This window comes from Doryrhamphus excisus, chromosome 1 (assembly GCF_030265055.1).
Source record: "Doryrhamphus excisus isolate RoL2022-K1 chromosome 1, RoL_Dexc_1.0, whole genome shotgun sequence".
NCBI lineage: Eukaryota > Metazoa > Chordata > Actinopteri > Syngnathiformes > Syngnathidae > Doryrhamphus > Doryrhamphus excisus.
In genome coordinates this window covers 9,535,554-9,562,797 of record NC_080466.1, presented here as the reverse complement: position 1 = coordinate 9,562,797, position 27,244 = coordinate 9,535,554, and the positions used below count along the sequence as shown (strand labels likewise).

At 40.2% G+C, this 27,244-nt stretch overlaps 1 protein-coding gene across 4 annotated transcripts in view; it reads left to right on the top strand.

Moving 5' to 3' along the window:
* sdk1b (sidekick cell adhesion molecule 1b) overlaps positions 1-27,244 on the top strand; it is a 260,867-nt gene that overhangs the window by 208,045 nt on the left and 25,578 nt on the right. For all 4 annotated transcript variants that reach the window (XM_058079957.1, XM_058079948.1, XM_058079965.1 and 1 more), the window contains 10 exons: positions 594-692; positions 2,487-2,678; positions 11,112-11,233; positions 11,312-11,424; positions 14,997-15,147; positions 17,246-17,486; positions 17,747-17,862; positions 21,018-21,204; positions 22,281-22,379; positions 26,064-26,258. In XM_058079957.1, the coding sequence (XP_057935940.1) occupies positions 594-692; positions 2,487-2,678; positions 11,112-11,233; positions 11,312-11,424; positions 14,997-15,147; positions 17,246-17,486; positions 17,747-17,862; positions 21,018-21,204; positions 22,281-22,379; positions 26,064-26,258 (1,515 nt within the window). The remainder of the gene's footprint in view (positions 1-593; positions 693-2,486; positions 2,679-11,111; positions 11,234-11,311; positions 11,425-14,996; positions 15,148-17,245; positions 17,487-17,746; positions 17,863-21,017; positions 21,205-22,280; positions 22,380-26,063; positions 26,259-27,244) is intronic.

Below are 27,244 nucleotides of genomic sequence, written 5' to 3'. Positions count from 1 at the left end.
ACTGTTTGTTGTGCTGCTCATCATCGCTCAGCTTCTCTATTCTCTGACTTGGTCAAGTTTACTCCACAATGCTTAATTTTCAATGAATTAATCTGTGATTAATCTTCAACATAAAAAAAATATTTGCTAGAGAGGTTAAGGCTGCTTTTGAGTTGACTAGAACCCAAATTCATTTCAATCATCATATTTCTGCTTGGAAGTCATGCTGCTTCTCTAACAGTACGTATCCAATTGTTTTTTAATTATGTGAAATTTTTTTACTAAAATACTGTTTAAAATGTTTGTTTCTGCTACTTTGCCGTGTTGTTCAATGAAATGAACAGTAGCTCCTGACCGCTATTCCAACATTGGTTCTGTTGATGCTGTGTTGTGAAATATATCTGTTATAAGCGCTACATTTTCCTTTCCACGTTCTCATGTACTCCCAAAACTGTTATTAAAGTTATAAAATGACCTTGTTATATACAGTATGAGTTTTATCAACACACCCTCTCTCCAATTATTGTGTGTTAGTAATTGTCAAAAATTATATATTACATATTTACAGTTAAAAATGCATCCAACAACATGTACCGTGTTTGTGCATTTTACAGCACCTGGACCCGTACGTCATCTGAGTTTTACCAAAATCTTGGACACATCGGTCCAAGTCAGCTGGGAAGAGCCTGAAGAAAAGAACGGCATAATTACCGGTGAGAAGTTTTTTACTTAACAACTATACATTTTCCAAGATACCAGACAGGCTTCCACCATTAGGTCTTTTATCTTCAACTTGGGATTCATTGACTCGCTTGTTTGGGACACTAATTGTTTGCGACTGTTTCATCATTCGCTAATCTCTATTCTATCCAGCTTGTCTTCAGATGTTATCTCTGACATGGCCTCAGCTGACAACAGTAACAGCCATGGAGATGTTGGTGTGACACATCGTTGAGCTCAAATAGTGGGGCGGGTCCCCACTGGTGGGCACGGGGAACTGTCAGGGGGGGGGGGGGGCGCGACAGGCTTTCATTTCAATGCAGAGACCTACCAACATGTACAAATTTATAGTATATATAGCAGGGGTCTCAAACTCAATTTACCTGGGGGCCACTGGAGCTAGGGTCTGGGCGAGGCATCAGGTTTTCAAAAAAAAAAACGTATTTATTAAAAACAGAAAAATGAATAAACTTTGCTTTGGTTCCGATTTTCTACAAGAAAAGCTCTGATAAAACATTCCACTGTTCTCAGATATCTTACTTTTCATTTTTCTACACAAAATAAGATAAGATAAGAAAATAAATAAATCAAGAATAAAGAAAATCAATAAATCAGTAATAAATAAATAAATATAATAATAATAACAATAAAACGGCAAATAATAAAAACTTAAGAAACCACATATAGTTGGTGGGTAGACAAATTATTTTTTTCAGGTTAAAATTAACTAAGCATTATTAGAGCCCTGTAGACATGACAAAACACGACTATAGTCACATTTATACTTTTTTTATTTACAACATATTGCGCAACTGCAGGGTCTTGAGACACATGCTAACTCGCAAACTAGAGAGCTAGCAACCTAAACGGTAGCCTTCAAGTTATTTCCTTTAAACTTAAATAGCCAAAACCTTACCACTTCCACACGGATAGGGAGGATAACTATTAACAGTTATTTAACCTTTAACATGAACATTAATCAAACGTAGTAATTTTTTCTGGGTACATGATACCATACAGCATGCATATCAAACTTGTTTGGGCAGCACCAACATTAAACTTTCATATCAAGGCGGGGGCCTCAAACTTGTGTCCTGCGGGCCACATTTGGCCCGCGGGCCGCGTGTTTGAGACCCCTGATATATAGTATTTATAGACTCTTGAATATGCTTGTATGCTCTCCATTTTGTAGCATTTTCCTGGTTTCATTTGTAAATATTATTAGTTTCTCTAGTATTTAAAATCGTGGGGGGGGGGGGGGGGGGGCATGACGGAAAATAATTGAGAAGCACTGCTTTATACTCTTCCCATATTGCTTGAATGGTGCAAACCACAGTCTTTATCACACTGTCCTGGAATAGTACATGATGCACACACACAACTCCAACGTTTCCCATGTTCACCTGGCACCTCACCACAGTTTTATAACACAAAGCCGTGTCACTGCATTTACATCAGGTTTATACACACACACACACACCTGAATGTGAGAGGGTTTATTCAATCAAGGTCACCTCACACATTATTCTTTCATCCTCTACCTGTTTTTCATCTTCCACCTGGTGGGCAGATAGAGATAGATGAGGAACCGTGCATCCTCTCCTGGGCTTGGCGCACCAACATGATTTCACACACTAATAAAAAAGGCACCAGAGTGGGATGCATGGCTGTGAAGATGTGATGGGACAGATTTCTGTCCTCGTCACACCCCAGTATGTGCAAGTTGACTTGTGTATAGAATGTAGGCGCACCTTTCCAACCTCATGTGTCCACTTGTCATCCCACAGGCTACATGCTGTGGTGGGAGGTGTCTGGTGTGCAGTCGAGGCGTGAGGAGCGCGCCTTGTCCAACACCACGCTTCAGTACCAGCTCACAGGCCTCAAGTCCACCACCATGTACACCCTGAAGGTGGCTGCGCTCACTGCTGCGGGACGTGGCGTGGTCACTTCATCTAACATCTCCACCGGAGTCCCTCCAGGTATGATTGACAACAAAAAAGATTGTTAAATGGTTGTCTTCTGATGAAATCTTTATAGTGATATCATTATTCATATCCCTAATCTTCTCCTCAATATATTTTAGGGAAACACAACCTTTTGTACCGGTCTAAAAGATCCTGAGAGTTTTCTAAATGTGGCACAGTGAGCCTCCCCGTGGAACATAATATGGTTGGGGCTTATCCTGCTACTTGTAAAAACTGATTATATACAGCACATTTAATATGCCCGGCTGCATATTTAATTTTATTTTCTGCTCAACCCAGACTATGTTTACTCTTCCTATGAAGGAACTAAAAATCAATCCCTCACTCTCACTTTAAAAAACCCCATTGAGAATATTTTTTTTTGTCAAAATTATGTCTTTTACCACAAGTTCCAGCAAAAAAAAAAGATACCCATTAAATAAACGAAATTATACTGTAACTAAAATTGGTTTTGATTATGAATGAGATGCTCGATTTTGGCTTTTTCCCGATATCCGATATACCGACATTGTCCGCTACTTCATTAATGACAGCAATATCATCCAATCCCAATATTGGCAGCATTTCCTCCCTCAAACTGATGTCATGTAATGATACTTCTTTTACTGTGATACTGCATAAACACTGTTTATGCTAAATAAATACAAAACCTTTGCCCTACAAAGCCAGCAAGCTTGCTGCTATGCGGAGCGCAAAACATCATCACCCGCACGTTACCCAATATTCACAAATAAGTTACACATGTACGTATATATGAATAAGGCTTGATACTGTAATACTTAATTTTAGGTTTTCATGTGAAGTTATGCTGTCTGTCTACACAACAACGGCATTTCAGTGCCTGAAAACGGGCTCCAGAGTGGCAAGATTTAGTGTTTCTGTGAAGGCGCTTCTGACAACCATATGCCGCCCCTGTGCCCCCACAAAGAAAATCTTATCCTGCAGATTACCAGTTGCAGATAGTGAGAAAACAATCATCAAGCAGTATTTGTAAATAATTGCTTAATTCATGTGGCTGCACGGTGTACTAGTGGTTAGCACAGAGGCCACACAACTAGGAGACCTGAGTTCGATTCCACATTCGGGCATCTCGTCATCTTCTCCCTGTGCATGTGTGAGTTTTTTTTGGGTACTCTGGTTTCCTCCCACATTCCAAAAACATGCTAGGTTAAATGGTGACTCCAAATTGTCCATAGGTATGAATGTGAGTGTAAATGGTTGTTTGTCTATATGTGCCCTGTGATTGGCCGGAGACCAGTCCAGGGTCCCCCCACGACCTTTGTGAGGATAAGCAGTATAAATTAATGAATTAATGTGACTTGTAGCCCAGGACAACTAGTAGTACATGTTTTTTTTGTTTTCGGTTTCGTTTCCCAATGCGATTTATTGGGACTTATATTATTCACAATTATGAATTGAACACCGTTTGTTGGGCCTCAATAAGACAATGACGTCTATGGCTGTCACTCACGTACACGGCTGGTATTCACATACATGTTAAAAAAGCAGTTTCAGAAAGGCGATCAACAATTTACATACAGTGTATGTTGTTGTTACAAGGCTGTACATTCAATGATAGTTGCTAAACTTTGACAAATTGCTATCATCAGTAAACAGTAATGCTTGTAGTGCATTCGAATGTTGCCGCCTTCTAGGCAACTGGAGGAACTCGCTGCATACTTTAATTTGGTTTCTGGCTCATATGTGTGTGTGTTTCCTCCACATCACTGTGCATGAAACGTCAACCTCACACAATCATACAAGATGGTGTGATTGGCAGAATCTCGGAGAGAACTTTGTGCACTCGCAGCACTTTGAGTGTGCCTGCTGAGTTTGCTTGATTGGACTCGGTCAGATCATCAGCAATCATTCTACCAAAAAAAAAAAAAAAACATTGTCTGCGATTAGATATTGAAGTCTTCAAAAGAACAAATGCAGTTATTATTAGACATACTGTAATGAGGAACATACAATACAAAATTCCGCTTGAGACTCTAAAAGGACGTGGAGGAAAAAGTGAAACACAGCTCTTAGAAGTATTTTTTGTGGTCACATTTTTTGATGACTAATTCATGTATAAAAGCAGGAGGAGTGAAAGCAAGATGAATACAGACAGTTCTTAGATTCAGAAGGCAGTCATTAATTCAAAACTACTCAAAGACAAGGGGCCAAAGGATTAAAGAATCTCAAATGGAACAAAAGAATGAACAAGAGGAGTTGGGATTCCTCGATTCTTATCTTGTTTCTATATTCATGTATTCATGGACTTCAGTGCATTTAATCATTAATCTCTGCCGCCCGGCTGCTGTAAACATTTCCTCATCACAATTCCAGTTTCCAACTCTACCGTTGCTTTGTTGACTGGCATCCAATTATGTTACAACAATAATCACTGCCAATACTCTCTCTTTTGATAAATGTTTCCCAGTTCTATTGAATGCATCGGCTTTTCAATACTGTATTGTGCCACCTTTTTCAAAAAATATGATAGTGATTCTGAAGCAGAATTGGCCGGATTACCGTAAATCACAGCCTATCCGCAGATATCAAGTTATTAGGTGAACGCTATTGGAAGTGCTTGGTCTTGTTGAGACTGAGTGAGGCGATTCCCTGCCAAGTGGATTATGAGAGTTTTTTTTTTTTTTCACATTTTGAGAGCTGACATGTTATTAACAGAAACAAGCTCCTACATATTCTGTCTTTTGGCAATGTTCTGCCTGCCAGGCCTGTTTCTAGTAGCTGTCAGTGAAGAAACCCGGTGCATTTGGGAAAGTCGAATTTTTCCCTCTACACTAGTTGAGCAAATTAAAAACATGTCATTAATTTATGAAGTATTTCTAGCTAATAAGTGGTGAGAAATAGTACAATTGTAGCTCTGCATGCCAATGAACTAAATAACCCATGCAATTACTGAACAAAATAAATGCGGCATTAATATAAATAAAGTCCTTCCTAATTAATTAGGTCTGAAATGTAGTAAATAAAAGTTTTATTCATTAAAGTATTTTAAAATGACAGAAGAATTTCTTTGTGGCAGGAAGAAAAATGCATTTATGTTGTTGTGTTATACAGTCGCCCCTCGTTTATCACGGTTAATAGGTTCCAGACGCGTCCATGATAAGTGAATTTCCGCAAAGTAGAATTCAATAGTAATCAATTGAATATGTCCGTAGTTAGAGCATAGAAAACCTGATCTTTATCATTATTAGAGTCCGGTTGAAAATATTAATATTACTGTAATAAAATATTACTGTATTATAGTCATAGCCTGTTATAGTTTGTAGATCTGTCCATTTTTCTACATTTACTTACTACTAAGGTACTTGTAAAATTGCACTTCTGGTTGGATGCTACCTGCATTTTGTTGCCCTGTACAAGTGACACGAGCAATAACAATAAAGTTTAATCTAATCTATCTAATCTAATCTAATCTAAATAACACCCTAAATCACATTTAGACATATTTTTTTGTTTCTAACACATTGCTCAACTGTAATGCCCAGCATGATACTGAGCAAACTAGTTTCAAAGACAGGGGAAGGAGGCCAGAGTAAGAAGCTAAAAACCTACCACTTCCACATGGAATGGGAGGAGAGCTTTTTGTTTACTGTTATGTCGCATCCATGGTTGACTCCGTGCAGTGTGAAAGTATCCATGTAGTGTCATGTCTCATCAGTGTAACAGAATACTACAAATAACTTATCTTGCCATATTATTTGATTATTAATAGTCTATAGTTAACCACAAAGCATTAGTAATTTGAGGGCTGAGCTTGTGACTTGCAGTTTTCGCCTAAAATGCTAGGCAGGGGCCGTGTTTTTTCACTGTCAAGTTTTTTTTTTTTTTATAAAGCCCTTAATCGTAAAAGAAAGGGTTTACAAGCTGGCAACAATCGACGACATCCCCTGCTCTGAACCCCCATCCAGGCAAAGAAAAACTCAAAACCCCCATTTGGGAAGGGATCACACAATGGGGGAATCCCACTTCCAGGATTACCAGGCTGCAATGGATGTCAAGTGCCCCCCCCCCCTTCTCTAGCAAGAGGATTGGCAGTCAAACAGGCCAGGGATACTATTAACTAAATGCTAAAATGTGAGTCGTGACAGAAACATTTCTGTCTCAAGGGATTGTCAAAAGACCGCCATGTTGTGAGCATGGGGTGCAACTAGGTCAACCAAATAGGAAGGTGTCAACCCATATAATATTTTGTAGGCAAGTAACAGAACCTCGGTTAGTACTGAAGAAATATTGTCTAATGTACGCGTCCTGGTGAGGAGCCGAACTGCATCATTTTCTACTAACTCTATTAAAAGCAGACATTGGACGGCCAGAAAGCAGCACATAATGGTCGATAATGGTAACAGCGTTGTAACCTTTGAAATAGTCATTAATTAGATTAGTCGTTACTGGAAAACAGTGTTTATTATGCCGAACATACTCCCAACATTATACATACAGTACATTGCAGGTTTCCCTAGCTAATGGGGTGTCCAGTGAGTGTATTGTATCGCCAAGCCACCCTATGTGTTTTTTGTGATTGCCCCCCCTACACGCAGGGTAGATATCTTCCATAATGAGCTGTAGAAAAGCAGTGCACTCGCAGCTTTTCTGCTGGCAGCTACAATAGGCCAGTCGACCACACGGATGCTTTGCCTTCATCATTATTGCCATGGAGATGGAGCAATTAACAAGGGTCAGACATGATTAATGAGGCTTGTTCCCCACAGTTGTCTGGCCTTAATGAACTTACATTGCGTTGTGTGTTTCATTCATCTCTCACTTCCAGACATTCATCTTCTTCACCTTGAATAGTCACATACATTTAAACCAAAAAATGCTTAGTCATAGAAGGGCTTGGAGCATTTTTTTTTTGTTGTCCCTGCGAGGCATAGAAATGGAACAGATGATTGAAAAGCCTGTTGGGTTATACTTCTTTCTCACACAAGTTCTTTTTGAGTATTTTGTGGCCTAGACCACGGGTGGTCATTTACATGCTGATGACAGCCAGAAGGTGCAACAAATTGACTCGCAGTATTCCAATCACAAGTTTAATCACACTCGGTCTTCATTGGCGCACACTGAGGATTTACAACCTGACCTGTGTGCTTGACAAATACATCTTCTTTCAGGAAGGAGCGGTTCAACTTTTATGGAAAGCACCACGCACTGCAAAAACAGCCATGCTTGAAAGAAGCTCAAATTGTCTTACAACCAGATAACTTTTCTCATTTCAAGTAAAGGAATTCTGTTAAATTTACTTGGCTAGATTTCTTATAACCAGATTTTACATGCAAGTTGGACACAGAGAGGTTACAACAGGGATTTGAACCCCGGTTGCCTGACTGTGGGGCCAGCATAGTCACATGGTTAGTTGTACTTGTGTACATGCTAGTTATGTTGGTTCCCTCTTCACCGGTCTGAGCTTTTCAACAAGCATGGTACAAATAATGAATAATGAATATAACTTTTTATTTGAAAAGAAAAAAGGTTGTCATTTAGGAAAACTTATTGTCATAACTAGTATCACGATTCTTTTTTGGCATGATTTACGTGTAAAGTTTTTAGATATAGAAACAGGATAAAAAGGGTAATATGTTCTTGAATCAAGTTTAATAATTGTATTTTATAATAATAATTTTAATAATTTTATGACTAGCTTTATTATAATAAATGGCTCTGCACGCTCGATGAAATTTACCGTGCAGCCTTCACATTGGACTGAAATCTGTAAATCTTTATATATATTTTGTGTGTGTGAGTCCATTCTTAAATATAGAAAGTGTTTTCTATATTTAGTTTTATATTATTATTATTTTTATATATATTATATTATATTATGTAGTTATATATATTTATATTTTTTTGTCTTATTTTAAGAAAAAAATACATTTTTAGCTTGTTATTACAAAAATTATCAAATTTGGGGCAATAATAATTCATAATAATTGGCTAGATATACTTTGTTGATATAAGAATGTGTGAAAGTTGTTGTAAAAGATATTTTTTCTTTTGAAGAATAAAAATGAAACTATTGATTAAAGTTGGACATGGGACATTTTTGAGAGCTCACGTGGTATGGAATGACTAACTTATTCATTTTCTGCTTCATCTGACCACCATTTTTATTTCAGTATTTTTCATTCTATTTCAATTTCTAAAGCACAAGCTATCTTGGGGGAGGTGGTATTAGCACCTTTATAATGTCACATTCCATTGTAAGCATTAAAACCTCCCCACTATGAGTCAGAATCGAGAGATTTATTCATACATCACATAACAGGCATAATGCTAGATGAAGGATTGCGGTCCTGCCAAGATTGGAAACATGGTTCCAACTCACCCGTGCGTCCTTCTTTGTTCAATTTAACCTTGCACATACTGGTCGTCATCCAAGTGCTTCCATATATTGTTTACTAGGAATTGCCCTTTAGACTGGCATGTGTAGTTATCAGACCAAATATATGGCATCCCAGTGTTGGTTAGTAATTGAAAACTGAAACATACTTAAACCAAGGCACATTTTGATTGTGCAGATTTTTGGATCTCCTGGTTTTCTTCTGTACCTGCATATACGCTGAAAAAATAATCATATTTCCATGTTACATCGAACTACCCACATGTTAAACGTGTTGTAAAGCCTCAAGCCAGCCACTCTTTAGTTTTATGTAATTGTTCTGGCAGTACAGGCTGCAATATCTGCAGATTTCGTCTGCAATGTCTTTGTTTTCCTCCATCCGAGTCAAGTGAGGCATTGCAACAAGCAGCATAGCATCCACTGTCTTGAATAAAGAAGTATGACAAGCTACACTTCAAGCATACGATATGACGCCAAGCCAGCCAGCCAGCATGACATTTATCTACTCCATCCATCATAGACCAACATAATGATGGGTATAGCACTTCTATTTGTCTGCAAATCTTGTTTGCAAATTTTGGGTCCATTGTCTTTTGTTCGATTGCTTTTGAAGTTTATCGAGGCATAACGGGAAGCAGCATGTCATGCGCAGTTTTGAATAGGGAATCTTTTATTTCTGTGACAGTGACATGAAAGTACAAGTATCTACACATCAAGCATGCAGTGTGACATAAAGTGCATTCATTTGTTTGCAAACTTGTGCGGATTTCAAGTCCAGTGTCTTTGTTTTTGTAATTGTTTAGTTCAGCGAGGCGTGACGGTAAACAGCATGACCTATTGTCATAAACACTGTCTGAAATCTTTTTTATGGCTTGATTTGCATTTAAATTCACTAAATTTTAAATGTATAAACTAGATCAGAGGTAGGGAACCTATGGCTCAGGAGCCAGGTTGGGCTCTTTTGATGACTGTATCTGGCTCTCAAGCATTTCTTACCACAATAAAAATGTATTTTTGCTAACATTTTAAAGTAAACATCACAGAAATCACTGTTAAAAATAATATTAAAAATCAAAACTTTCTTATGCATTTTAATTCGTCCATCTATTTTCTACTGCAAAATGGCCGACCATATCCATCTTTCCTGATGATATTTTCCAGGTCAAACACCAAAACTTGATTATTACTGGATAATGCGGTAGTCTACCTTGGTCATTGAGATGTCAACATGTAAATATAAACTTTCCTCCTTTAGTCAAATAGCTAAAGCTGCAGAAGCAAGCCTTCTGACGAAGATGGCTAAAAGAATTAAATATACGGAGTACGGTGCAAAACCATGCAGCAGCAGAGGTTGTATTAATGGCAACAAGTATTTGATTTATTATTAGACACTGCGCTGCTCACGAAAGTGTGCTGGCCACACCCCATTGGCGTGGGGTAGTGTGCCTGGTCTACGTAATTAGAGCCCATTATATCTAAAACTGTTGGTCTTACATACAAATGCACACATTTTATTGCATTCAATGTTTAAAAAAATGTATATCAGAGATACACATTTTAAAATATCTGGCCTTCATGGCTCTCGTAGCCAAAAAGGTTCCAGACTACTGAACTAGATCATAGGAAAAATATAGATATATAAGATAAAGAACTAGATCATGTTCTTGAATCAAGTTAAATAATCCTACACTTTTAGCTTGTATTTATTTAATTTAAAAAATTATTTTTTAAATTACATTTTATTTTTCTCTCAGTACTCCGGTTTCCTCCCACATTCCGAGTACGAGGTACTTCGGTACGAGTTGCATTATTAAGAAAAAAAAAAAAAAAAAAAAAAACCTTAACCTGTATTATGGAAAGCAGGAAGTGAACAAATGTAACAGTTACTGATTGTAAAAGTACCAGATGGAGGGGTAGCATTTACAGCTGGGATAGGCTCCAGCACCCCCCGCAACCCTCATGAGGAAAAAGCAGTAGAAAATGAATGAATGAAAGGGAAAATCTTCTAAAACGTGTAGCGCTTCCTTGTCCATGTTAACGTTGTATTTTTCACAAATTGGTGTTCCCTGTAGAGCTTCCTGGCGCACCCTCCAACTTGGTCATCTCCAACATTAGCCCCCGCACCGTCACACTCCGGTTCCGTCCAGGTCCTGATGGGAAGACCGCCATATCACGATGGATTGTTGAAGGCCAGGTGAGCGTTCACATCTCTCATGACTCAAAACCCATCCTTGAAGACCAGAACCACAGTGTTCCTCTTCTGTGCATACAGGCGGTGAAGGAGGATGGCCAGGAGGACACATGGAGGATTGTTTACCAGCTAGATAACCAGCCAGGCGCTGAGACACTGGAGATCCCCAACCTCTCACCCTTCACTCAGTATAGGTCAGCAGCAAACACACACACAAAATTATGCGTGAACTCACACAAGTGTCACCACATTTGCTCACACACACACACAGGCTCTCTTCCAAATGTTACTCTCTGCCAGTTTTTGCTGTATTGCAAGCCTCGGGTGAAGTTAGATAAATCACACAGACAGTTCCATATGAGACTATTTTTGTTTGTCAGCACCTTCACAGCTGCTGCATGCAGATCCTCATTACCCTCCCTCAAATAGCAGGAAGGAGGGCGGTGGAGAAAGGCAAGCAAGGTGGGGAGAGGAATGAGCGACCATTAGCAGGAAGGGGATGAGGAAGAGAAGGTTTTTTTTAAAAAAGTAGACTGCTTGGCTGTCTGTCAAGACATGGGACAATGATGGGGGTTACTACCGAGTGCAGTCCAATAACCATCAGACAGCCTCTGTGAGGGAAGCGTTTTTAAGAACAAAAAAGTGTCTTCAAAGGTGTCATCTCCTTCAACACCACAAAATTTCCCATTTGGAATTTGCACGAGAGCACAAGGTGGAATACAGTTTTATTGTCTCAGCAGAAAAAATGTAAGCTTGAAGGTCCTGATGGCTTCCAACGTTTCTGCTCTGACAAGGAGTATTTTCCACACGGTACAGCATTACGATCTGGGATGCATTTTACGTCAATAGAACAATGGAGCTTCAGGTTGTGCAGGGGCGTCAAATGGTGGATGGTTTTGTGGATATGTTGCAGTGAGCATCCCTCATTATTGAAGACCCTCGTCTTCATTTTTTGGACCATCATGCGTGTTCCCCTGATCTAAATCAAATTATGAACATTTGGGGATAAATGGTAGGGAATGTTTACAAAAATGGACATCAGATCCAGATAGTGGATGCCCTCCTTGAAGGAAGCCATCTTCACCACCTGCAGCAACCTTCCCACTAGCCTCTTAGAAACACTGGCACAACTTTTGGAGGTGATTAACAAGAATCACGCAGCTACTCATTACTGAGTCATTCATTCATTCATTTTCTACCGCTTTTTTCCTCACGAGGGTCACGGGGGTGCTGGAGCCTATCCCAGCTGTCTTTGGGACTGGTCGTCAGCCAATCACGGGCACATATAGACAAACAACCATTCACACTCACATTCATACCTATGGACAATTTGGAGTCGCCAATTAACCTAGCATGTTTTTGGAATGTGGGAGGAAACCGGAGTACCCGGAGAGAACCCACGCATGCACGGGGAGAACATGCAAACTCCACACAGAGATGGCCGAGGGTGGAATTGAACCCTAGTCTCCTAGCTGTGAGGTCTACGCGCTAACCACTCGACCGCCGTGCCGCCCCAGTTTAATAATTGTCTGAAATAAATAGTTTACTCCCAAATAATTTGCATTTGCATTTTGAAGCTCTACTTCCTTAAGAGCCATTCATTAATTTTCTGTAGCGCTTATTCTCACAAGGGTCGCAGGCATGCTGGAGCCTATCCCAGCTGTCTTCAGGCGAGAGGCGGGGTACACCCTGGACTGGTCGGCAGCCAATCACAGGGCACATATAGACAAACAACCATTCACACCACACTCACATGAATGACATCATTGATAATAATAATAACCTTAATGGTACTAATACATTTGTGTTTAGAAGGGCCTTGTAAAAAACCAATGGACATTGCATCTAATGTAATTGTATGATAGCGGTTCTAAGTGATCTTTTATGCCATTCAGAGGCCTATTTTTCCCATAAATTGCCTGAACTGTACAACCCCAGCGGTGTTCAACTTCAGAGGTTGCACCATAAATATATGTTGCACGCAATCTTTTCCGCTTTCCACCTTCCTCTGAAATGGGAGCACGCCGCATGTGTGCATAGGTGTACTCAGCGGCATTGTGTTGTGTCGCATACAACACCAACGGGACATTAGATGAAGTGGCACACTTGTTTGTTGTTTCTTAACATATTTTTTTAAGGCCTCCTTTACACACCCATCACTCCATCTCCCAAATATCCAGCTCAACGTGGACGACATGTCATCTCTCTTTCCGCGTGCTGACACGTCGTTTCAATCACAACCACTCAGAGGCGTGGCTGCATTTGTTTAAGCAACAAATGTTCCCCTGTGCATGTATATGTAGGTGTGCTGGCACATTTGTTTTTCTCACCAAATATGTCATTGGTAACACCGCTGTCTTTTTTTTTTTTACATCTCTCTCATGAAGCATGTCATGGGATCTGCTTATGCATGTGTGATGTGTGTGAATTGCATTCTCTGTTGGCAATGAATGTTAAAGAGTGAAAACGGAATTTCCTCCGTAAGGATTAAGGCACTGACCCTAAACGGGAAAAACAGTGTAGAAAGATAGATACTTTATTCACCTCCAAGACAAATACTGTAATAATAATGTAAAGTTCTGTAGAAAATAAGTCAGTTGTTTGAGGGCTTTGCTTTGTGTCATGAACTCCACTGCAGAAATGCGTGTTCTTAAACTATTATTTCACTGTGAATTGGAAAATTTACTCATTGCTGAAATCTTTTTTAATATGTTGCCTCGACTTTGGCTGCATTGTCTTTTGCACAATCATTTTAATTTCTTGTATATCGGTAATGTTTGATAGCAAATGCTAACTGGACATAATACATGAAGTGTGTGTAATTAATGCTACATGGCTATTTTGACTGAGGGTTATTGTGAATTATGTGCAATTATCTTTATTGCGGGCTGCACGGCGGACGAGTGGTTAGCACACAGGCTTCACTGCTAGGAGACCCGAGTTCAATTCCACCCTCGGCCATCTCTGTGTGGAGTTTGCATGTTCTCCCAGTGCATGTGTGGGTTTTTTTTCGGGTACTCCGGTTTCCTCCCACATTCCAAAAACATGCTAGGTTAATTGGCGACTCCAAATTGTCCATAGGTATGAATGTGAGTGTGAATGGGTGTTTGTCTATATGTGCCCTGTGATTGGCTGGCAACCAATCCAGGGTGTACCCCGCCTCTCGCTCGAAGACGGCTGGGATAGGCTCCAGCACCCCCGTGACCCTTGTGAGGAAAAAGCAGTAGAAAATTAATGAATATCTTTCTTTCCATATTGAATTGTGAATTATTTGTGAACGATATGAACTAAATCATTATTACATAAACTACTCTAGCAAGACGAGTAATAGTCAAAGCATTACATATAATGATGACTGAATTTGTTGCATAGTTACAGCATGTATATGAAATTGTTTGTGTCCCATGATGTGCATTATTAGCTCCCTCATGCTAAATGTTTTCCCTCTTTAGAACACATACACACACATCATATTGTTGGTTTATTTTGTTGCTGTAAAGTTTATTGCAAAATTTCAAAATTAGTAGTGAAGTGTAAATAAAATAATTAAATAATAAATAATTGAAAAAATTATTTCTATTTGGATTTTTGTTGTTATTGTTATCGGATGTTAACAAAGGTTAATTTTCAATCTTCCTACAATTTAGCTGGATTTTTTTTTTTTTATTTATTCAAGCTCTTCTAATCGACACCAAGCTTATCGGGAGCCTCCTGACATTATTTAAAACCTATGTTTTGAATGAACTTGGTTTTGTGGTCTCTCCAGGTTTAGGATGCAGCAGGTGAACATCGTCGGCTCCAGTCCCCTCAGTGCCCCCTCCAGGCTCATCCAAACCTTACAGGCGGCCCCTGACACTCACCCCTCCAACCTCACCTTGCTGTCTAATACACAAACCAGCCTTTGCTTCAGCTGGAAGGTACCGGAATACAAATTACTCTGCTCCCTCATTTGATTGATGGCAAGTTGTCTGTGTTGCGAGCCTCTCTATTTGCTTGTGTGTTGTATGTGTATGCTTTGTGCTCGCCAGCATCAGTGCCTTCTAACCTGTAATCAAGGTCTCTCCTGCTTATTGGTGCAAACACCAACCTGTCATATCACCCGTTCAATGCATAACACCACGAAATTGTCATTTTATCCTTGGAGTCCCCCCCCCCCCTGCACGCCGTCTTTTATCATTGCATACGCGGAGAGCTGAGAATTTTTCCATTTTAGAATTGGAATGAAAGAAGCGGCCTGTCAAATCAAACATAGACAGCAGGAGTACCTGTGCAGCATGGCAATGGCTTTTTACCTGCTTGTTAGCCATTCAGTGCCTTGTGCTAGAGCACAGAGATTCAGCTCATATGTTGTTATTCTAAGCTGCATATGGAAGCTTAATTCTGTGTTCCAACCTTCTTTCTGTATGTGTTTAGATGAGCCTATCAGTAGCGCACATGGCGCGTTACACTCATTTGTGGTCCTGAGGAGCTCTTTTGGCTAGTTGGTAATAAATAATGACATGGTGGAGAAATTGAGGTGACCAAGCATAAAGGGGAGGAAGGGGAGAGGCGAGCTTGAGGTGATGGTGACAGGAAATGAGAGAGGAAGCGAGGACAAAGACGATGATGAAGGGTGAATAGGACACAAAGAAGAAGAGGGTGATCGGGGATGAGATGTCAAAGGGGAGAAGATTGTAAAAGGATTTTTAAGATCTGCTTAAGAGTCTGACACCATCAATGTCTTTCAAATGACCATTGCTCAAGTGCAGTAAAATGCTTTTCTTGACTGTGTCCCTAGAACTGAACATCAAACATCATTTTTACCTACCAATTAACAAATAAACACATGACACAATATAAACACATTGTACAGATTTACAAAAATATAAATGCATCAAACAAAATATTTTTTTAATCAAAAGTGGGCGAAAATTGTAACAGAAATTTAGGTTGTTAACTGAAAAATGCTAACACTGAGGCAGACCTTAACCGAGGTATGACTGTAATTAATAAATCAATAAATCAATCAATTAAATATTTATATATCATTATATATTTATATATCATAGATATATATATAGGGTGGCATGGCAGACTAGTGGTTAGCGCGCAGACCTCACAGCTAGGAGACCAGGGTTCAATTCCACCCTCGGCCATCTCTGTGTGGAGTTTGCATGTTCTCCCCGTGCATGCGTGGGTTTTCCTCCCACATTCCAAAAACATGCTAGGTTAATTGGAGACTCCAAATTGTCCATAGGTATGAATGTGAGTGTGAATGGTTGTTTGTCTATATGTGCCCTGTGATTGGCTGGCGACCAGTCCAGGGTGTACCCCGCCTCTCTCCCAAAGACAGCTGAGATAGGCTCCAGCACCCCCCGCGACCCTTGTGAGGAAAAAGCGGTATAAAATGAATGAATATATATATATATATATATATATATATATATATATATATATATATATATATATATATATATATATATATATATATATACATACTATATATCAATATTTCAATCAATCAATCAAATTTCATGGTTGATTATGCCCTATTAGTCAAAAAAATTGTAACAACAAGTCATATGTCGTATTCTGGTCCCTGCAGTCACGGTTCTTTGATGAGACATTACCTGTGTTAAGTCAGCCATGGATGAAGTCCGAGGTGACATACTGGGAAAAAAAAATCCTCCCGTTCCTTGTGACAGTGGTACTTTTTTTTACCTACATACTTTGTCCTTCCTTCCCACTTAGTTTCAAACGTATTCTTATTACAATAAATGAATGGAGGCAAACTAGTTAGCTCAGTAGATTTTTTTTCAAATTGGAACAGCCTTCGCGTGCCTGAAATGATGTTATATATCCTACAAATTCACACATTAAGAATGCAGACCCTGAAATGGGACACAACTATCGACAAACAATCACCCACACATATGAACATGTCTCCAATTAGCATGCAATTAGCAATTAACATGCATGTTTTTGGATGTGGGGATCTCAATATTTTAATTTTAAACATTTCTTTTCCACGTCCAGCCTCTTCCAGAGTCTGAGTATAACAGCAGTCCAGAGACGGTGGGCTACCGGCTTCGTTTGCGGAGGACCGATGGCCTCGCCGAGGATCGGACCGTGGAGATAGAAGGGGCAGGTACTGTTGGTGATGTCACAGTGGAGGGCCTGGATCCTTGGACTTACTACCGAGCCCAGATACAGTCCTACAACTCCATCGGACCTGGGCCATGGAGCAACACAGTCACGGCACGCACAGCAGAGTCTGGTAAGAGCTTATGACTCCTATCTGGAGGTGTGCGGACAATGTGGTGTTTGGTAGCTGTCAGAGGACACACAGAGGACCTATTAGACTGCCATACCTATACCTCCCTCTGTCCTCTACACTCTCCTTCTAACGCAGGGAGGAGAGGAATGACAGGACAGTGGAGGTGATAAAGCTGAAGATTGATTCTTAGCATGAAGTAGCACTGAGTCAAATAAGTGATTGTGGGTGTGCATGTGTGTGTGTGTGTGTGTGTTCTACAGTCCCATCAGGCTCTCCTGTCAATGTGACTGCTGATGCTGTGAGTTCCTCCAAAATACTGCTCACGTGGTCTGCTGTCTCTCAGGCAAAGCGGAATGGGGCCATCCTCGGATACAAGGTGGAGATAACACACACACACACATGTGGTTTTTCTCACATGACCACTTCAAACCATTAACACCCTTCCCACACCATCTCCCCTGAGTCACACAGCAGCCAAACTCTCACACGTTTGCAAACATGGACAGATATGACGTAATGTACGGTAACTCCTGTTTAGGTAAACATTATGTTCTATGAGAGCTCCAAAATACTAAAGCGACCAACAATATGTGTGCATATTGTTTCATGCTTTATTATAGAGATCACAGTGAAATGGCCAAAGATGCAGCCAACATTGTTGCTCTTGGTGGACTTATTTATGTGCAAAGTTCTCATTTTTGCCCCTTTATATAGTTATATGGACTCCTATAGAGCAGCTACATGATAACCCACACAGAAAGCTTTCTAGATCTTGCAGAATCTGCACCTATTCCAGTTGTATTTCCTTGGATTTCCTAAACGGTCTGTTTTAGTTCATCCCTTCCACTGTGAAGTCAGAGTAATCCGGTGTAAGAAAAAACTCTCTGAAACTGAGCGTTCAGAGCCATCTCAAACTTCCAAATCTGAAACTTTGGCATAGTTTAACACGGTAATACAATATTCTAACTCTATTTATAGGTCAAAAAAGTGGAAATAGCATAATAGGCCCCCTTTAACTGATGCTGAGTCCAAAATAAAGTCATTAATTTATGGTGTATGCAACCACAAAACAGCAAAACTCGGAACGCTATAACCCGAGGACCACATGTATAGAATGTTTAAAGAAATCCTAGAACTCAACATTCAACATTCGTCTGGAGTTGGCATTTTTATGAGAAGTATTAAAGTAGCTATGGCACTTAAATAAAGAAATAGATAAAATAGGAAAGGTAGATAAGTAAAACATACTCTTTTTTTTGCCACCCTGAGCCCCTCTGTATCGTTGTTTGTCACAGCCTCCCACACATCCCTTGAGGATTTATTATAATGTACTTTATTGTTTGATTCTGGAATAAAGAGACAACACATACTGGGTTTGTCTGTGTTTTTGCAACATGGTTGTCTTTTTTTTCCAGAACAAAAACATTTTGTTAATGTGAAAATGAAATTGTGTACGTGTCCTAATCTGCATGCTAAGACCAGACAGCAGAACAAAAGGAGGGAATAAAAGGGATTTGTCTTCACTTGTTTTGACATGTGTGTGTGTGTGTTAATATGCAGGGGAAGAAAAATAACTCCTAAAGAAGCGCCATTGTTTCAAGATTGAAAAATACAGTTTATATAATCCGTTAGCCCCAAGCACATGGCACACTTATGTTGTTCCCTTGTGAGGGGTGCACACTGTAACACCCAGTGTGTCGACTGTGCTGAGAGATGAGAAGCAGCTGCCAGCAGCACTGGCTTCTATTCCCTATTAGAGGCTGAAAAGTTCTCCCGCCACCTGCCACCAGCAGCTCCTGACTTTTTGTTCTGTACTCCGAGCAAGGCAGGACTGACATTTTTCCTTCCAAGCTGTTTTATATGAGGCAGCAAGTTGAAGAGGCTGAGGGGGACTTTCTCAGCACACATTCACACAGGGATTCATTGAACTCAGATGTTTTTCAGGACCCGTGTTTCTTGACATTCTCTCTCTAGTAAAATGCCCAACGATAAATAGCTCAGACGAACTGCACTAGCGTATATTGCTTTGGATTTCATCACCGACCACTACTGCACTCTGTGGTCTCTCATGTGTTGTGGCTGTTCTGCAGCAACAAGTGATAAAACATCATGAAAATACCCGCTTCACATTAGCCTTAAATACACAATACATACATACATACACTCACTGACCACACCATTGAGTCATGTGCATAATTTAAGTCGAGCCGGTAGCCGAGGGCTGTTGTACACCAGCGCAAACTGTTACCACATGGTGTTAAATTAATACCTCTTTGAACAGTGTTAATCAAAGCCGAGCTTTACAGTCATCCCTTGCCGCCTCGCGCTTTGAACGTGTTGTTTACTATGGCCAATTAGTAGTCGACAAATATGAGTGTTTAAGCAAATGTCATGTATTCTTGGACTATTTAAAACATTTTCAGCATCAAAATGGCTCATTCATTCAGTCATTCATTCATTCATTTTCTACCGCTTTTCCTCACGAGGGTCGCGGGGGATGCTGGAGCCTATCCCAGCTGTCTTTGGGCGAGAGGCGGGGTACACCCTGGACTGGTTGCCAGCCAATCACAGGGCACATATAGACAAACAACCATTCACACTCACATTCATACCTATGGACAATTTGGAGTCGCCAATTAACCAAGCATGTTTTTGAAATGTGAGAGGAAACCGGAGTACCCGGAGAAAACCCACGCATGCACGGGGAGAACATGTAAACTCCACACAGAGATGGCCGAGGGTGGAATTGAACCCTGGTCTCCTAGCTGTGAGGTCTGCGCGCTAACCACTCGACCGCCCTGCCGCCCAAAAATGGCTCAATGAACGAAAATACAAATACAAGACATTTAGAAAACACATTCAAAGACGTAATATGTAGTATTCTACACTGGTCAGTAGGTGTCAGTAATGTTGCATTGATGAGAAAATAGCCACTACAGGAAGCATGCTGTCCAGACATCAGGGGAGTCTGTTATGTCTTATTTATGTGTATGTCTTATATATGTTGAAACCCATATTTAGACAGTTGTTTAGCTATGCTCGAGCTATGAAATTATTCTGTTCATATTTTGTGGAAATTCACTTATCACCTTTGGGTCTGGAACCAATTACCGCGATAAATGAAGGATTAATGTGTGTAGTTTTTCATGCAGAGCACAGCAAAATGGAGTGTACTACTGGATCGCAACCAGCAGAGGCGCTGTCGGTTCACTCTCTAGTTTGATGGCGAATAAAGTCAACAGTCGACCAAAGATATTTTGTCAAATTCATTTATTCGTATTCTACCGCTTCTCCTCATGAGGGTCGCGGGTGTGCTGGAGCCTATCCCAGCTGTCTTCAGCCGAGAGGCGGGGTACACCCTGGACTGGTCGCCAGCCAATCACAGGGCACATATAGACAAACAACCATTCACACTCATATTCATACCTATGGACAATTTGGAGTCACCAATTAACCTAGCAGATGCTTTGTGGGATACATTATGGATATTCTTGTAAATACAGTTTGTGTTTCATGTGCATGTGTGTTCAGGTCTTGTACTCTAAGAAGGACTCAGAACGACCCCCCAGTGTCCTTGTGGCTGAAGGAGAGGGGAATGTCTCACTGCTGATTGGTGCGCTGCAAAAGTACACCGTATACTTGCTGCAGGTGCTGGCATACACACGCATGGGTGACGGCCCTCCCAGCAATGCTCTCCTTCTTAGAACCAAAGACGATGGTAAGACTTTTTAGTCCGTGATCTACACTCTTCACTTCCTGGATGCATTTTCATCTAAATCCGTAGTCCTTATTGGAATACAGTGGTTGAAAGCGTATTATTTGTACAACTATTCTAATTGTAACTAATGGAAATGAATTAATTTGTGGAAGTCTTGCAAGATTTGTGTCAGATTCAATTTCAAATTTGACAAATTAAGGACATTCGACATTCAAGTCGAACATACACACAATTAACTAAACTATTAGTATCTTGACAACTTTGTGGGCACAGTTTAGGGAACGCTTTTTTCTGTTCTTTGGCTGCCCTCCAAGGTCTATGAAGGTATGCATGGGTAGAAGAATGTCTAATGTGTCCCATTTGTCCCAATACCTTAGTCCATATAGTGTAACATGTAGACTGTAAAGTACAACAGTGTCACAGGTAATATGCACACTGCAGTGCATTAGAGCATGCATGTTTGTGCAGATGCTGTAAGATGCAGAGAGTGTAGTAACCACATGAGCATACTTTCTGGGATGGTAGCAACCTCTTCTGCCCTTTTTGAATAATAAAACACTAGCAAGCACACACACACACACAAATACACACAAATACCAACGGAACTGCACACACACATCATCAAGCACTGTCACATTTGAAAAGTTTTTCTCATTTCGAGGTGAAACCAGAACAAGTCAATTCGTCAACGTATAATGAACCTTCATTGCGCTCGCGCGCGTGTGTGTATATCTGCACGTGGGTGTGTGTGTGTGACTCACAATGACACGTATTTGATGGTGTGGAACATGTACTTCTATCAGGTTCAAAGGCAGAGAGAGAGAGAGGTTAAGAGAAAATTACATTTTCTATTTTTGCATCTTTTAGAGGCCTGTCTTAAAAATTTATAAGACACTTTATACTGTATGTTTGTGTGTGTGTGTGCGTGTGTGTGTGTGGAGGACAAAGCATTTTCCCTGCCTCGTAGTCAGATATTAAATGTAAGTGGTTGATGTTTCTGTGCTTGTCCTTTAGCTCTTTGTATAATATTAGTGGGCCAGTCCCCTGCCAACTCCCATCTGTTTTCCTTCCCCCAGTCCCAGGACCCCCAGTCAGGGTGGTGTTTCCAGAGGTTCGCCTGTCATCAGCGAGGGTGGTATGGGAGCCACCCACAAACCCCAACGGCGTCATTTTAGGTATTAAAACACACACACGGGGGAAGGTATCATGACATAGTATGTTTTAAATGCATACAAATAGGAAAATAGGAAGTAAATGTCCGCTTAGTGTTTTTTTTAGAGCTGTCAAATGATTTAAAAAAAAAATCTAATTAATCAGTTTCATGAGTAATCACAATTTGCCATTATGTGTGAAATATGCCAATTTTGCTGTATTTTATGAACAGAAAGAGAGTGCATGTATAAACAGCTCCAAGTGAAATGAACATTTAAATGTCTGCCAATCTGGAAGCAGTGCTTGGGAACGCCATGATGGGATATCCTATTTCTGGGGCTGAGGTTGCCGAAATGGTCAAAAAGCTCCTCTGCGGCAGGACCCTGAGGGTGTATGAAACCCGCTCGGAGTTCCTTAAGGCACTGGATGCTGTGGGGTTGTCTTGGTTGACAAGACTCTGTAGCATCGCATGGACATCAGTGGCGGTGCCTCTGGATTGGTAGACTGCTTAGGCCAGGGGTCTCAAACTCAATTTACCTGGGTGCCACTGGAGCTAAGGTCTGGGCAAGGCTGGGCCGCATCAGGTTTTCCAAAAAAAAAAAAAAACGCATTTATTAAAAACAGAAAAATATACAAACTTTTTCAGTGCTTTGGTTCCGATTTTCTACAATAAAAGTTCTGATAAAACATTCCACTGTTCTCAAATATCTTAATTTTTATTTTTCTGCACAAAATAAGATGAAAAATAAATAAACAAATCAAGAATAAAGAAAATCAATCAATCATTAATAAATAAATATAATAATAAAACAGCAAATAATAAAAACTTAAGAAACCACATATAGTTGGTGGGTAGACAAATTATTTTTTTCAGATTAAAATCAACAAAGCATTATTAGAGCCCTGTAGACATGACAAAACACGACTATAGTCACATTTATACTTTTTATTTACAACATATTGCGTAACTGCAGTGTCTTGAAACACATGCTAACTTGCAAACTAGAGAGCTAGCGACCTAAATGGTAGCCATCAAGTTATTTCCTTTAAACTTAAATAGCCAAAAACTTACCACTTCCACACGGATAGGGAGGATAACTATTAACAGTTATTTAACCTTTAACATGAACATTAATCAAACGTAATAATTTTTTCTGGGTACATGATACCATACAGCATCCATATCAAACTTGCACGGGCCGCACTAACATTAAACTTTCATATCAAGGCGGGGGCCTCAAACTAGTGTCCTGTCGGCCACATTTGGCCCGCAGGCCGCGTGTTTGAGACCCCTGGCTTAGGCTGCTACCCCAGCAACCCGGCCTCAGATAGGTAGAAGAAGATGAATAGATGGATGATCATTTTCCATTTAAAAATTCAGTTTTCAGTGCAGCAATAAAATACAATAAATTCAATTACAAGGCGCAACCTACATTACCCAAAAAAAAAAAGAAAAAAGAGCAGGAGACATTCACCCACTCCCTCAAGCTCATCTTATAATCTACCTAGAGTGCTGCTTAACACATTTATTACAATAAACTTGTCAAATCATGAACACTATTTGAAGCCATCAAGGCACTGAAGCAGTGGTCTCACCCCATCTTACAAATATTAAACTATAATGATGATTTAAAAATGGAAAAGGTATAACGGTTAATAATGGAACTCTTTTGATATCCCTTAATTGCTCTACACACATTTCTAAACGTATGCATTTTTCAGAGGAGTTATTTGTGACAAAGCTGCAATACGTAGTACATTTGTGTGTTCTTTGAAGTACTACTTAGAAAGATGTTAAAAATATCCGCACAAACATCTGAGCATGTTAAGTAGTTGTGGCTATGAGTATTTCATGAACCATACAAGCGCAGCCAAGCACACTAAGCCGCTAGCATCGCCATAGATACACATTTTGCCAAGAGCCAGGGGGCTGTATGAAATATTTATGCATTACATCTTTCCTGTGGCAAAAAAGGGGAGGGGGGGGGGACTTTTTACCAAAATGACACAATCACTTTTTGTAATGGAGATTAGTCCCTGTGTATTTCACAGCGTGGATGTCCCAGAGAAATGTTGTACATAACGGCAAGCTCCGAACCGATTGTACTGGTGCCCGAGGATTTGGCATCTTGCTGTTATCCTGTAATCTTCCACACTACGGGTTTACATAAGCAAACAATCGGCTATCTGATAAAATTATCACAAACACAAAAAGATTAGGTGCCTGTCGGCAGATTATCATCACAGCGGTTTTCCACGAGAACCACTCACCTCCGCACTGTGCCTGTTCGCAGGAATTTAGTAGGATTTGAAAACAAATGTTATGTACTGTCATATTCTGAATGCTCTTTCACTGTTTTTATCATGTTTAATACCAGTGCCATTAAAAAAAAACACAGACTGTGCTCTTTGTTTAGTACTTTGGGGTATTTATCTCACACAAATGCAAAATAAGGAATGGAGAATTAGTGATGTGATGTAAGGATGTCATCACATCGCTAGAAGATTTTAGCACCAAGTGACCATCCAATCAGATTGCTCTGATGTCATCCTTAAGTTTACCACAAGCCCTATATAGAATATTTGCATTGTATGTGGGGGTTGCTATGATATGCTATGATATCGTACATATCTCATACTTTCAGGACACGCTGTCACTTACAGTGTTTGTCAGTGCAAATACAGTACACATAAAGTCACTGAGAGTGTTCAGTGGTAAAGTGGGTAAAAGCTGAGTGATGTGAGTGTGTGTGTGTGTGTGTGTGTGTGTACAATGTTATTACATGGCCTGCTGCACATGAGACATGGAGACGCACACAGAGCATGTACACAGTGATTCCCAGCCAAGGGGAAGGACTTAGAAGTTGTACATGTATATGAGAATGTCAGAATGTAAGCGGTGCTTTGTGTTGTGTCCTTGTCACAATTAAGATTTTTACATCTCCTCTTGCATCTCCTGTAGCTGAGAGTACATTTTCAAGACCGCGGTTCGCCAAACAGACACAAACAAAAAGGAAATTATTTTTGGTCTCTATAAGATACATGTGTTTTTATTAGTTTTTTTTTTTAATACATTTTGAAAAAAATTCCAAGTATATGTTATCATTATGGGCAGCACTCGGCGGCCGAGTGGTTAGCGTGCAGACCTCACAGCTAGGAGACCAGGGTTCAATTCCACCCTCGGCCATCTCTGTGTGGAGTTTGCATGTTCTCCCCGTGCATGCGTGGGTTTTCTCCGGGTACTTCGGTTTCCTCCCACATTCCAAAAACATGCTAGGTTAACTGGCGACTCCAAATTGTCCATAGGTATGAATGTGAGTGTGAATGGTTGTTTGTCTATATGTGCCCTGTGATTGGCTGGCGACCAGTCAAGGGTGTACCCTGCCTCTCGCCCAAAGACTGCTGGGATAGGCTCCTGCACCCCCGTGACCCTTGTGAGGAAAAAGCGGTAGAAAATGAATGAATGAATGAATGTTGTCATTATGAAGTGTTGTGTGTGAATACCGCAGTCATTAATTATATCACATATTTACAGAACATCTGTAAAGAAGCACTGGGAAGTAAACAGACGCATATATATTGCTGCATTTAAGCAATTAACTTATTTTTACCCTTAACTCCATTACTTAAAACATTGCGAATAAAGTGAATAAAGATTGTATCATGGTAACCGTTTGACATATCTCGCTTCTCCTGTGGCTCATTAGGTTACCAGATCTCCTACCGCCTGGAGCACAGAGACAGTCAACAGTGGACAACAGTGGAGGTGGGCTCCAACGGGCGCCAGTTTACGGTCACCGGTCTCACCCCGGAGCAGAGCTACCTGTTCCGACTCATGGCACGCACTGCCGTCGGCTGGGGCCAAGAACATGTAGCCCTGGTTATCACCACAGAACGCAGAGGTAAACTTAACACCGTGCCCAACTGTAGTGTTGCAGTAGAGATTTATTTGAATGTAGTCAAAACCAAATGCAAAATGATTCCTACTGCAATATCTACTTGAGTGAGCATATTGTACTGTCAGCAAATTCAAACACGATCCAGACCATAATATGGCCTTTTTCTGACTTGCAATAACAGTGGCTGCTGCAAACGCCGTCCCCTTAGGGCGAGTTAAGATGTGATGCAAAGCATGAAAAATCTCCTCAAACCTTTATAGGCAGAATGGTGCAAACGTCTTAGGTCACCACAAATTTTATTGGTTTAATGAACTTTTTCACAGCAGTCATTTTAACACATATAAACAGGCACCACACACCCCATCAACTTGTCCTCCATGAACCAGGAAGTAGACTGCTAACAGATGGACAAACAAACACAATTCAGCCTAAAACAAGATATTGAATCATGGCCAAAGGATGCAGTGCTGTACATTAGCATTTTTGTGTATCATTATAATGGAGTAAAATAGTACGTGGTGTTTTGTTGTCATTGTTAGACTTTTTTTTTCAATCCCTGAAGTGAAATTTACCAACAAAAAATATTTTGCGGGGGTGCTGGAGCCTATCCCAGCTGTCTTTGGGCGAGAGGCGGGGTACATATCATTTTAAATTCATGGCAAAGTAATATTCATGCACAACTTAAAATAAACCAATATTCATTGAAGCAGGTACAGTATGTGACCTTATAACGAGGCAGCGTACAAAGCACTACTAGGTCATAATGGGCTCAATCTCCTGGAACCGACAAACTATTTACAAGCTACAGACCATATCATGCAGTAATGCAGAAAATATCTATATACAAGAACCCCCCCACTATGTGTGTGAGGCACACAATTACAGCGTTATCTCATATTGGCCACAAATTCAGCAACAGTGGAGCCTTGGATGTCGTGCTAAAAAACGCCTGTAAAATAGATTTTATAGGCAATAATCATAGTTTTACA